Source organism: Loxodonta africana, chromosome 14 (genome assembly GCF_030014295.1).
Source record: "Loxodonta africana isolate mLoxAfr1 chromosome 14, mLoxAfr1.hap2, whole genome shotgun sequence".
Taxonomy (NCBI): domain Eukaryota; kingdom Metazoa; phylum Chordata; class Mammalia; order Proboscidea; family Elephantidae; genus Loxodonta; species Loxodonta africana.
In genome coordinates this window covers 10,024,782-10,038,941 of record NC_087355.1, presented here as the reverse complement: position 1 = coordinate 10,038,941, position 14,160 = coordinate 10,024,782, and the positions used below count along the sequence as shown (strand labels likewise).

The following is a 14,160-nucleotide window of genomic DNA, read 5'->3' as shown; positions in this document are numbered from 1 at the left end:
AAAAATGAGGAAGATCCCCATAAACTGATGCCAAGGGAATAGCTTGTTGTTGTTAGATGTTGTCAAGGTGGTTCTGACTCACAGGGATCCTACTTAGAACAAAACACTGCCTGGTCTTGAGCCATTGTCACAATTGTTGCTATGTTTGAGCACACTGTTAAACCCACTGTGTTAATCTATTTCATTGAGGGTCTTTCTATTTTTTTGCTGACCCTCTACTCTACCAAGCATGACATCCTTCTCCAGGAATTGGTCCCTCCTGATAACATATCCAAAGTACAAGAGACAAAGTCTCACCATCCCTGTTTCTAATCAGCACTCTGGCTGTACTTCTTCCAAGACAGATTTGTTCATTCGTCTGGCAGTCCACAGTGTATTCAATATGCTTCATCAACACCATAATCAAAGGCATCAATTCTTCTTCAATCTTCCTTAATCATAGCCCAGCTTTCCCACACATATGAGGTGATCGAAAATACCATGGCTTGAGTCAGGTGCATCTTAGTCCTCAAAGTGACATCTTTGCTTTTTAACACTTTAAAGAGGTCTTTCGCGACAGATTTGCCTAATGTAGTAAGTCGTTTGATTTCCTGACTGCTGCTACCACAGGCATTGATTGTGGATCCAAGTAAAATGAAAGCCTTGACAACTTTAGTATTTTCTCTGTTTACCATAATGTTGCTCATTGGTCCAGTTGTGAGGATTTTTGTTTTATGTTGAGGTGTAATCCATACTGTAGACTGTAGTCCTTGATCTTCATCTGTAAGTGCTTCACCTCCTCTTCATTTTCAGTAAGGAAGGTTGTGTCCACAGTCAGTCTTCCTCCAGTCCTGATGCTGCATTCTTCTTCATATAGTCCAGCTTTCTGGGTTATCTGCTTAGCACATAGATCGAATAAGTATGGTGAAAGGATACAACTCTGATGCACACCTTTCCTGATTTTAAACCATACAGTATCTGCCTGTTAGAATAACTGTCTCTTGGTCTATGTACAGGTTCCACATGATCACAATTAAGTGTTCTGGAATTCTCATTCTTTGCAATGTTATTCATAATTTGTTATGATCCATACAGTTGAATGCCTTTGTGCAAAACACAGGTAAATATCTTTCTGGTATTCTCTGCTTTCAGCCAAGATCAACCTGACACCAGCAATGATATCCCTCATTTCACGTCCTCTTCTGAATCCAGCTTGAATTTCTGGCAGTTCCCCATTGATATACTGCTGCAACTGTTTTTTAAATTATTTTCAGCAAAATTTTATACATGTGTGATATTAATAATATTGTTCAATAATTTCCCAATTCTGTTGGATCACCTTTCTTTGCAATGGGCACAAATATGGATCTCATACAGTTGGTTGGCCAGTTAACTGTCTTCCAAATTTCTTGGCATACACAAGTAAGCACTTCCAGCACTGCATCCATTTGTTGAAACATCTCAGTTGGTATTCCATCAATTCCTGAAGCCTTGTTTCTTGCCAAGGTCTTCAGTGCAGCTTGGACTTCTTTCTTTAATACCATCGGTTCTTGTTCATATGCTACCTCCTGAAATGGTTGAATGGTGACCAATTACTTTTGGTACAGTAATTCTGTGTATTCCTTCCATCTTGTTTTGATGCTTCCTGCATATTTCAATATTTTGCCCACAGAATCCTTCAGCATTGCAACTCGAGGCTTGAGTTTTTTCTTCAAGTTCTTTCAGCTTGAGAAATGATGAGCATGTCCTTTCTTTTTGCTTTTCTAACTCGAGGTCTTTGCATATTTCAATAATACTTTACTTTGCCTTCTTGAGCCACCCTTTGAAATACTCTGTTCAGCTCTTTTACTTCATCATTTCTTCTGCTCACTTTAGCTACCTGACATTAAACAGCAAGTTTCAGAGTCTCTTTTGACATCCATTTTGGTCTTTTCTTTCTTTGCTATCTTTTTAGCAACCTTTTGCTTTCTTCATATATGATGTACTTGATGTCATCCCACAACTCATATGGTCTTCAGTCATTAGTGTTTAATGAGTCAAATCTACTCTTGAGATAGTCTCTAAATTCAAGTGGTATATACTCAAGGTTGTACTTTGGCTCTCGTGGACTTGTCTTCATTTCTTTAGCTTCAACTTGAACTTTCATATGAGCAATTGATGATCTGTTTTCTAGTCAGCCCCTGGCCTTATTCTGACTGATGATACAGAGCTTCTCCATTGTCTCTTTCCACAGATGTAGTCAATTTGATTCCTATGTATTCCAATCAGGTGAGGTCCATGTGTATTAAGCTGCTTATGTCGTTGAAAAAAGATATTTGCAATGAAGAAGTTGTTGGTCTTGCAAAATTCTAGCAGGCAACCACTGGCATCATTTCTATCACTATAGCCTTATATTCTACTGTAAGTTCTTCTTTGTTTCCAACTTTCACATTCCAATCACCAATAATTATTAATGCACTTTGATTGCAGTTTTGATCAATTTATGACTGCACAAGTTGGTAAAAATCTTCAATTTCTTTGTCTTTGGCATTGGTGGTTGGTGCATAAATTTAAATAACAGTTGTATTAACTCCTTTTCCTTGTAGGCATATGAATATTATCCTATCACTGAGAGTGTTGTACTTCAGGACAGATCTTGAAATGTTTTTTTTTTTGACAATGAACGCAATGCCGTTCCTCTTCAATTTGTCATTCCCAGTATAGTACGCTATATGTTTGTCCAATTCGAAATGGCCCGTACCAGTCCATTTCAGCTCACTAACGCCTAGGATATCAATCTTTATGTGTTCCATTTCATTTTGACAACTTCCAGTGTTCCTGGATTTGTACTTCATACACCCCACGTTCTACTTATTAATGGATGTTTGCAACTGTTTCTTCTCATTTTCAGTCATACCACATGAGCCAATGAAGGTCCCGAAAGCTTGACTCCATCCACGTCATTAAGGTCGACTCTACTTTGAGGAGGCAGCTCTTCCCCAGTCATATTTTGAGTGCCTTCCAACCTGAGGGGCTCACCTTCCGCACTGTGTCAGACAATGCTCTGTTGCTATTCTTAAGGTTTTCACTGGCCAAATTTTTCTTAAGAAGTAGATTACTGCATTCTTCTTCCTAGTCTCAGTCTAGAGGCTCCACTGAAATCTGTCCACCATGGGTGACCCTGCTGGTGACATAGCTTCCAGCATCAGAGCAACAGGCAAACCCCCAAGGTATGACGAAAGAAGAAATTATATAAATATGTGTGTGTGTGTGTGTGTGTGTGTGTATATATATATAAGCCCTGGTGACACAGTGGTTAAGAGCTACTGCTGCTAACCAAAAGGTAGGGAGTTTGATTCCACCAGCCACTCCCTCGAAACCCTAAGGGGGTCGTTCTATTCTGTCCTATAGGGTCACTATGAATCGATGTTGACTCGACGGTAATGCGTTTTTTATACATATGTATCTGCACACTGATGCCAAAAATTATAGAAAGGATAAACCTGGGATAAACAAAGGGGCAGAGTGGAATGGGCTGGAAAGGAAAGAAGTAAGGAGGGACAACACTTCTCTGAGTATCCTACAAACCAAACTGTGTATCAAATAAATAACATAGTTACACTTAAGGAGGGGCCGGTGAGGGAGGTAAGAACCAACCCAAGGAAATTCTGAACAAGGTTTTCGCCTCTAGGCCATCAGGGTAAAGAGAAAAACTCTAAACAAATACTGAACTCAGTAGGCTTCCTGTTAACAGAAATATGGGCTAGTAATTCTGAAACCATTTCCTCTATGTTCTAAGATTGAAAAATATGCAAATATGAATATTAAGAGCCAGGTTTCTCACAGTCAGAGAAGGGTGTTACTAATACCAATATTAGTTCCCATTTTGGGAAATGAGAGAATAAACCCTGTGGTGTTGGACTAGAATTAGAAATATCAATATAAAGGAATCTTTTTTGTTGAGGTAGATTGGTAGGTATGTAGGAAGGTGGATATATAGACTGACAGAAATATAGGTATGTGTGTTTGTGTATATATGTAAGTGCATATATATAAGCGCATACATGTATGTGTACGTATGTGCATATATGTGTGCATATATACACATACATATATGTACACACCACACACACACATACACATGGGCACACACATCTCTTATCCCTGTCCACTGGGAGGCCTTGAAGCAATGACTACCTAGCAACAATGAGCACAACTAGTGTCTAAATCTTTGTTTCTAAATGCCCTTGGAGAATAACTAAGGCTAAAAATAACCACGGATACTTGGAGAAATAGCTGGTTCCAGGATTGAAACAGGGAAATTATGAGGTAAGCATGCAACATTCTGTGTTTCCAGAAAGGAAGGAAGTGATCAGAGAATGAAGGGAACAAGGCAAAAGCACACAGAAGCCAGCTGGAAGGGGCTCCCAGTGGCCAAGTCTAAGGCAATGTGAGCAAAGTAAATAATGACATGATGGTAAAGACTTACAACCCACTGCCTAAAGCAACAATCCACGAGTCTACACAGGCATAAAGAAATAAATGGGTAAGACGGGAAAGCTCTTCCTTTCAGTAGAAACCCAACTAATAAGTTCAGAAAGAATGATAGAGTTAGTAAACAATCATTTGGCAACCATTATCGAATTTAATAGTCTCAAAGTATCTTTCCACAAGATACTTATTAATTACAAAAATATAAATAGCTTTATAGTTGAGAAACCTGGCAGTCACCACCCTAACCAAGAGTACAAAGTTAAGGCCAGTAATGGGAAAAAACGATATTACCTGCCTCCTGAAACGTGTCCTGAGAAGAACACATCACTGCTTCTGTGGTTTTCCTGCCAAAAGTGTATAACCTGAATCTAACCACGAGGGAAGATCGGAAAAACCCACAATTGAGGGAACCCACTCTTCAGAAACAGCGATGTATGACACAGAAAATCAGACAGAGGAGCTGCTCCAGAGGAACAGGGCTGAGGTTGAAACACTGTGTGGGACTGGGACTTCCTTTTGTCCTGAGGATGTTACTGGGAAAACTGGTGAAATCTGAAAAAGGCCTATACGTTAAATAACAGTATTTTATCACTGTTAATTCCTGATTTTGATCATCGTCTTATGGCTATATAAGAGAAGGTCCTTGTTTTTAGGAAATACACACTGAAGTGTTCAGGGGCAAAATGGCTCATGTCTGTGCTGGCTATTGACAGGTTCAGAAAACACACACATACATATATACACGCATATGCATACAGAAAGAGAAGAATACAGCAAGTAAAATGTCAACATTTGAGGAATCTGGGTGAAGGGTATATAGGAATTCTTTGTATTATTTTTGCAATTTTTACATAAATCTGAAATTACCTCAAAATAGAAGGTTAATAAAAACTGTTAGTTTTATAGGAAATGTAATTTCCTTTAGATCTGAATAAGATCCCAGGGGACAGCTATTTTTTTAGGACTCTTTTTGCCTCATGTCAATGACCAATGGAGGATGGCTGGCCTCTCCCGGCTCAGCAGCAGTGTCTCATCAGGAGTGCTGTAGGCTTCTCTGGGCTTCTTTACAGGCTAGGTTAAAGGTCTTCAGTGACCAAGGCACCCCAGGCCCCACTGCCATACCAACCTCGATGCCTACCACCAGTGCCATTTTTCTGCATTCAGTACTGAAGTTCCCTTGCTCCAGTTTTGACTTGTGAATCTACAACAGGGCTCTCATCCCCTGGCCTTATCAGCCTGTTGATTCCTTACGGACCCTTCTCCACTCTTCATCCGCAGCTGGATGAAATCCTGTACTATGCATAATTTCCACCTGTGTGAACTCATCATGCTCAGAGGACAAAATGGCAGTGTCAGCTAACATTTACTGAGCACTTTTTATTGCCAGGCTCTGTATTTCGCTGAACCCTCACATCATAGAAACTTCTTTGTCTTTCTACTGGGTAGAAGGCTTTGCTCATAAAACTCCTTTAGAAGTGCACCAGTTTATTAACATGGTGCCAGCAAAAGTAAGGCAGGATGACAGGAACAATGATGCCCCATGCTTGCATTTCTATAGGGTAGGTTACATTTTCTTAGGCCATTTGCATCCCGGCTCACAAAAGCCTTTCTTTAAACCCTAGAATTTATGACTATGGTACTTGAGTTCTTTGTTTTAAAGGGGGCAAGATCAGATTTAATTGTTATATTATCAGTGAATATTTTTTACCATGTTCTGTGGTTGTTATTAAGGTATGAGAATGACCCGTCTTCGGTAAAACTACGCTGGCTCATCGAAATAGTCCAAAATTTGCTCTATTTGTTACTAGAGCCTTTCTAGAGCTGTGATATATTAAGGAATTTCTAGCCAAAATTTTCATAGATTCATAAAAATAAATAATTTCCTGAAGTATAGGAAATTTGTTTTAACATGAACTTCCAAGCTTCCTTTGGCATATTTTGTAAAGCTATTTTAGAGATATTTAACACGAATATACCATCTATGTGGCCATATGTCACTCTGCAACAAACATAAAGCCACAAAACTATAAGAAACCTTATGTCCTTAGTCCAAACACACTCACATTTGAGGTAAGGACTCCAAGACCCAAGTACAGAGGGTGAAGGGCTTGCCCCTACTTGGCAGCAGCAGAACCCAATTCTCTTGATTCTAAAACAGTGCTTCTTCACGAAACCAAACCAAAGAGCTGATAATTAACAGAGGGCCAGGCAATCCAGAAAAAGGCTAGAAAGCTTGATAAATTTCTCTTACATGGAATCTAGAATAAGAGTTCAGTACCAGTCTAACAAAAACATTAAAATATTACATGGACTTCATGGGCCTAATTAAGCCCTGACACAGTTTTCTGACCTCTTCATAAATACGATGAATTTAGATCATGCAAAATGACAGTAACATGTGGCATGGTTAGTAACATTCAAAGGATTCAGCCAAGCATTGAAAACAGCAATAAACTTTAGTAGTTGCTTCAAGCAATTTTTCCACTCCTGTCCTTGCAGAGAGTTGTGACAGAGGCATGTCCACACCAGGTACACTGTCTAGATCTACAATACAGCATCTACAAAGACAACGACTTCCAGAGGTTTTCAACTCAACCTTTAAAAAGTTCTGCAATTCAAATCCACTATTTAAAAAAAAAAAAAAAGATTAGAAACAGAAAACACATAAGCAAAACTGTAGCTTGGTGCATTTGAAAACCTCCATGACATCCTTGATTTTCTAGAGCCTTTATCCAATAGTGGCGCTCTCACTGCAAACACAAGGGCTGATGATGGGAGGGAGGGTGGCCCCACGGAATAAAAATCATTTCCTCAGATAGTTAAGTATTATTTTACTCATTTTTCTATTATTATATGCATTTTTATTTCCTCCAAAGAGAACTTCTTCATTGTACAAAAACATCAGTCATCTTGCATATCGATTATATGTTTTCTAGAAAAAGTACACTTATAAAATAGCAAAGACACAAAGGCTAGTAGGAGATGGTCTCCAAGGCACTAAATAGCCACACCAAAATCTCCCAATCCCCCCAAAATTTTTTAAATTTTACCAGGTTTTTTTTTATTCTTCTATTTTTATTTTTTAAATTGTGGTAAAGACACATGTCACAGATTGTCTGCATCTCAACACTCTTCACATGCAAATTCAGTGACATTAGTTTATCTGGTTGTTCAATCATCATTTAGTTGTTCGGCACTTTGAAAACCTCCCCCCTGCCCCCCGTTAAAAAAAGAAAGAAAGAAAATCACCATTTACTTACAAGTTTTTGTATTTCACATAGAATTCCTCGACTTCTACCTCCTCTCCAGATTCCTTCTGTAACAAAAGACAATTTCAGGCGCACACTTAAACCACCTACTGAAATATTTCAGAAGTAACTGCTCAGGCCCAGGGAGGACACGGCAGCACGGAGCTTGTCCCAGAGGCACACGTGGTGCAGTGGGTGGGAGGCTGCGAGGAGCCTAACACCCTTCGCCATACACGCTGCTCAGCGTAACTACAACTTCGAAGGCATGAATCATTTTAACTCCTCCCTAACCACATGCAGCTTCATTCACAACAACCTGACCCCAAATCTGGCTTTCGGCCAAACCCACAGTGTTAAGTAGACGCCAAGTGTACCATTTTCTCAGGCAGCAGCCAATTACCAACTGCTCTCCTGAACGCCATATGTATTATTTTTGGCTGCCTCGTGGCAACTTTACATTGTGGGTTTTGTAATGTTTTAAAATATTTAAAAGACATTTATTCCTCCATATAGTTAATAACTCTAAACAAGAAACCATATAAAACTCTACCTCATTCTTATGCTGTAATTTCAGTGCATCACTATTTACAGCTTTAGCACTTCTCAATGGTACAATTAAACTCTCTCAGACAAGATGTCTCGCACGCACAGCAGCCAAATGAAATTAACACTCCAAATACTACAGTTAGGTAAGGGTAAAATTGTGATACATGTCAGCCAGATCGAGAGTTTTCAATGGGAAGATTAACTGTAGCATCTGCCTCGATTCTACCTGCCGTAGGATCAGAAGTAATGCTCATATGATATTTTAGGTATCTCTTTCAATATATGTTTTTTCTCTTTTGGCTTTAGGGTGTTAAACAAGTTGTAATATGTAATTTTCTTCTGGAACAGTTGATCAGATAAATCAGAGATGTAAACCATAAACACCACTTACAGATGTTTCAGGATTCCTTTTACACTCTTACAAGAGCACCCAAGCTTGCCTTCAGGGTCACATGTGGCTGCTGGGCTGCCTCAGAGATGCTTCGAAGAAAATAAAGGCAAGTAGGAACATGGCAGAGACCACACAAAAGAGCAAAGACTTCTATTGGATAACAAGCTGGCAGAGGATCTTTTCAAAGAGATCATTCCTTCCCTCTATCCCTAATCTTCAGACTACTGTTGAAGATCATGAACTTAATTTTTTTTAAACTCTCGCCTGTACAGTTAAACCCCAATTTTAAACAGTTTTCTCACCTGCCTACCCACCATACCCACTGCCATTGAGTCAATTTCGACTCATAGCAACCCTATAGGACAGAGTAGAACTGCCCCACAGTTTCCAAGGAGTGGCTGGTGGATTCGAACCGCCAACCTTTTGGTTAGCAGCCCCAGCTCTTAACTACTACACCCACCAGGGTTTCCTCTCACCTGCCTAGAGACTACTAAGAAGATAGGATATTCAAGAGTGTGGTCAACACACAGCTGGTTTTGCCAGGTCTATAAAAGACCATTACTGTAAAGCTGACTTTTTAATCAATGCATTCAGAACACCATCTATGTCCCAGATCTCTAGTCTTGTCCAAAATGAAAAGAAATGTTTGTTAGATGCCTTCAGAAGTCAATAATATAAACCTGGAATGACTTTCCAGATAAATTCTAGTCAATTCCGGTGACAACCTATCCAAGCCCCAGCTCACTTTCTTCTAAGTCCCAACGTCTCCCTGTTCTTCTCACACATTTCAGCAGCTACTTCAAGATCTATCATCTTTGTAGAGAACTAGAGATTCCAAAAACAAGGCAAAAATAAGATCATAGATGATCAGGAAGATGGAAACCGAGGATGGGACTCTATCTTTTGATGCTTCCTATAGCATTTCAAGGAGTCCCTGGGTGGTGCAAATAGTTAAGGGCTCAGCTACTAGCCAAAAGGTTGGCAGTTCAAACCCACCCAGAAGCACCTCATAAGGTAGTCCTAACGATCTGCTTCCAAAAGGTCATAGCCTTGGAAACCCTATGGAGCAGCTCTACTCTGCACACATAGGGTCATTATGAGTCAGAACCGACTAGACAGTAACTAAGAACAACAACAACGACATACCATTTCATGAAATTCAGACCTAGAATGGAACTCAAATGCTGATTCTATTGTTTTTACTCTTTTAATACTGACTCTATTCCTTTCATTTAAGCAAGAATTTTTTCAAAATTATGTAACTTTGAGGTAGTAAAAGGATCAGCTTTATTATTTCTATGTTCTATTATTTCCTCTGACTTCCTTTTCTTTTCTCCTTTATTACTTTACTTTCCATCTCATTCTAAATGGTCTCACTGTCCCATAATCTCTTAGTGGGCATCAAGGCACACAGGGATCACCTCTTTAACAGAAAAGAACATTTTCGTTTTCATTTTATCACAATTACATTCCTAGAATGCCTTGACAACCCCACTCTCTTTGATACCCATTAGCTTGTCACGATCAGCTATTCCTCTAGAAACCTGCTGTGGAGATGCTTAACAGCCAGTCTGGGAAGAACTGACTGGGTTCTAAGACCTAACTTAGCAGCACCTGGGCCAGTGCAGAATTGTCCCAGGGCCTATTTCTTTTGAGTGTCCTGAAAAATAACACTACATTTTGTCAAACTGACCACAGAGACTCCATCACCACCTTCTTTCCCCTGGAATTGTAAATAGAACTATCTTTCATCCTTCATCTTATATAAATATGATCATGCTTATCTCTTCTGCCAATTAACAAAAGTGTGTGAACTAATAACCCCTCAGGAGCACCATTAATTCAGTGAATGGTAGTTGGTTTGACTAGGCTCTGGTGATAGCCAAAAACAGCCCCTACACCCCTGCAGAATTTCCAGAAGCCATTCTATAATAGGCATAGCCAATGAACAAATGAGTCAAAGCACTATTTTTATACAAGAAATACTCAAATTTATGTCTTGGCCCAAAACCAAACCTAACCTGTCGCTGTTGAGTCAATTTTGACTCATAGCCAACCTACAGGACAGACTAGAACTGCCCCGTTGGCTTTCCTAGGAGAGAGCCCTCTAAAGTAATTTTATGTACTCAATAGAATATTTCCGAGAAATATCTTTTCATTAGACTCCAGAAATAGTCTTTGGAAACCCTTATTGCTCATATGAAATATGAAACTCCAAACACAGTAAGCCATATTTGTTCCACTGTTCACATGAACCAGAATCCTTGATCAGGCCAAAAAACTGACTTCTTTTGTCACTTGGAATCTAAAACAGCCACTTAGGAAATGATAATCCTCATAGCCTAAAGGAAGGAGTGCCCTTTCGTAAGCATCTTATTACTACATTTCAGTCATACTGGTGAGACGAAGCTCAACTATAGAGCAAAAAAGGGAAAACTTGCTAAAGAATGCATAAAGACCAAGAAAGCACCTCGGTACAGGCGATCAATAAGGCACAGGTACAAATCTTCCCACTCTGACCCAGCATACTGTGTACTCTACCAGACACCAAATCACACTGCATCCAAGCAGAACACACATACGTGATAATACACGAGGCTAAGAGTCTTACCTTCTTTACTCTCTATTTTTAATTACTGGGTTCAGCTAAAAAGGATTAAAACACACACCCCAAAATTTTAAATAAGCTCTTAAAAAGAAAATTATCACGTAGTTAAAGAAAAATAAAAACTTGGGGAGAGTATAGCCAGAAATCACTTACAAAACTATTTTTAATTCCTGATACAAAAAGCAATTCCTGGAGGCCCAGTGGTTAAGAGCTTGGCTGCTAACCAAAAAGTTAGCAGTTCGAATCTACCAGCCACTCCTTGGAAACCCTATGGGGCAGTTCTATTCTGCCCTATAGGGTCGCTATAAGTCGGAATCGACTCAACAGCAACGGGTTTTTGATACAAAGAGATTTGAATCATTGTTCTACAAAGATGGATGGCTCAAAGTAAAAAGTGTTGCTGATGACTCAATATGGAAAACATAAAAGACTTAACCTTTATGTAATCTCAAAGTCCATTCTAGTATCTACCTCAAAATTCAAATGTTTAAGTACCAACTACATCCCTTCCAGAGCCCTGGCGGCACAGTGGTTAAGAGCTCAGTTGCTAACCAAAATGTTGGCAGTTCGAATCTACCAGCTGCTCCTTGGAAACCCTGTGGGGCAGTTCCACTCTGTCCTATAGGGTTGCTATGAGTTAGAATTGACTTGACAGCAAAGGGTTTGGTTTTTTTTTTTTGGTTATGTCCGTTCCACTGGGTCTCCTGCACATTAATTTGTTTTCAGAGCAACATAAAAAAAAAAAATGCCCAAATTATCCCTACTCAACACAAGGTACTGAATTAGGAAGTGCTGCCAGCTGAGCTCTGGGTTTCCACGACTACATTATCTGGGACCTTCCTTCTCAGGCTGCAGCAATGAGTCAATTAAATTTGAAAAACACTTTGTCCCCACTATGTGTCAGCACTGCACAGGACAGGCTCTGAGAACTTGTAGCCAGTTGCTATAGTGCTGCCAGGGGAGATAAAGACACCTTCTCATAGCCAATTCTTAAATTATTCATGGGAACAGGAAACAGACCAGCCGGCATAATCAGAATCCACCGAAAAGTCTCACATTTCCTTGTTTCTCTATTTGTGACACTTTCCAACAACGTTATTAAAGTTGGTAAGTAACTGTACTGAGAACATTAGCAGTTTAGAAAGTACCTTCTTTAAATCAAACCCCAAGGCCTATCTCCCCTTCCCGAGGAACTTTTCCATTAATTTTCTCCCTCCTCAAATTCATCAACTCAACAAAGACTCCACCCTCGTGTACAGTCTCAGTGGTTTCTAACCTCCCGTGATAAGATAAACCTAGTCGCATATAAACAGTAATAATTATCTAGTCTTAAACTTTGGGCACCTATCTTTAAAGGGCAGCTAAAAAAAAAAACTAACGTGGGTAAAACAGAAAGAGCAATGTCCTACATAATGCAAAGTCTAAGTCATTATTCTCTGAACAACAGACCTAATTATAATTTGCAACCCCCAAACCCGCTGAGTATGCCTACTGAAGCACTATCAATAGAATGGAAATTAATATAGCCCATTCCAACCATGTGCTACTTACTCAAACAAGTCACTTTAATTCAATGAAGAGGATTATACTTTAAAGCATGCTAAGTATTTAAATTTTACCATATACCAACAATTCACGAATTAACCGTTTTAAAGTCTTTAGTAGGACAGAAATGTAACATTTCTAATAAGTTAAACAGTGGTCATTTCTGCTTGGACAGGTGGGAAATTTGGCTGAGATTTTATCATTTAATTCATCAGAGAGGAAATCCTCACTTTCAAAGGGTCACCAGACAGCCACCCCGTACTTCCCCACCCCCCACACTCAATTTGAAAATATCTTGATATGTTGCTCTTGATTATTTTCATATGAACTACGGTTGTATATTCTAATAAAAATCCATACCTTGCATCACACACTAGAAAAACAAAGAGGATTGCAACATAGGTAAACAGAAGTTCACTGCTGGCTCAGAAGCCCGGGTGGCACAGTGGTTAAGTTGTTTGGCTGCTAACCAAAGGGTCAGCAGTTCCAGTCCACCCACCTCTTCTTGGAAACCCTATGGGGTAGGTCGGAATTGACTCAATGGCAATGGGTTTGGTTTGGGTTTTAGACAGCAGTATTCGAATAGCAAAGGTTTCCTATGTGATAAGCCTGTGATTTCATCTAGGTCTCCATTCCTCATCCCACTGGGAAGTTACACTTGCTATAAATTTTACTAATAAAAGAATCTTCTTTTACATGTCAAAAGGATGAAATTTACTTCCCCATTTTAAAAGCAAATAAAAACAAAGAAATGGGGATTTGACAATGATTCAAGCTGAAAGTTATATATCTAAAGGTGACAATTTTCTTAGAGAGACTGCTGAAATGTGTAATTGCAGCCAGGATGTCTAGGAGGCTCCTCACACTAAGTGAAGCATTTTCTGAAATTGGGCAAGAAGGGAGGTGGTTGGGATCAAAGGGGAAAATCTTCATCAGTAAAAGAAAATTCAGTGTTATCGGAATTCTTTATTCAAGAGTAAGAGACTCAGTGCCACAGTTATCAGGCTAATGACAGGTACTTAGGAGTTTACTTTTCCAGGCCAACATGAAGCTTGAGTAATTTTGAAGACTAAGTCACTATCTTGAAAAATTACACTGAAAAAAGCCCTCTGCACTGGCAATAAAGGTATTAGTGAATATTTCAGCTGTATATAAAAATTTGTACAAAAAGCATGAGGAAACACCTATTTGCTAGAACAATAAACATAACTTGCACCCCACCACAGGGGACGAAAAGCCTTACTCAGAGAGATGAGAGGTCAATTCATGTTTATGATTTTAGGAGTGGCATTTATGAATAAAGGCAGCTTGTAACTCTGAAAGTCCTACACATTTCTTTGGGTATCTTTGGGTTTCGGGCCTACTTTAAA

The 14,160-nt window shown here is 39.3% G+C and overlaps 1 protein-coding gene across 7 annotated transcripts in view; it reads right to left on the bottom strand.

The window, feature by feature from the left end:
- Positions 1-14,160, bottom strand: part of CHD7 (chromodomain helicase DNA binding protein 7) — a 226,510-nt gene that overhangs the window by 64,653 nt on the left and 147,697 nt on the right. For all 7 annotated transcript variants that reach the window (XM_064267725.1, XM_064267724.1, XM_064267728.1 and 4 more), the window contains one exon: positions 7,713-7,768. In XM_064267725.1, the coding sequence (XP_064123795.1) occupies positions 7,713-7,768 (56 nt within the window). The remainder of the gene's footprint in view (positions 1-7,712; positions 7,769-14,160) is intronic.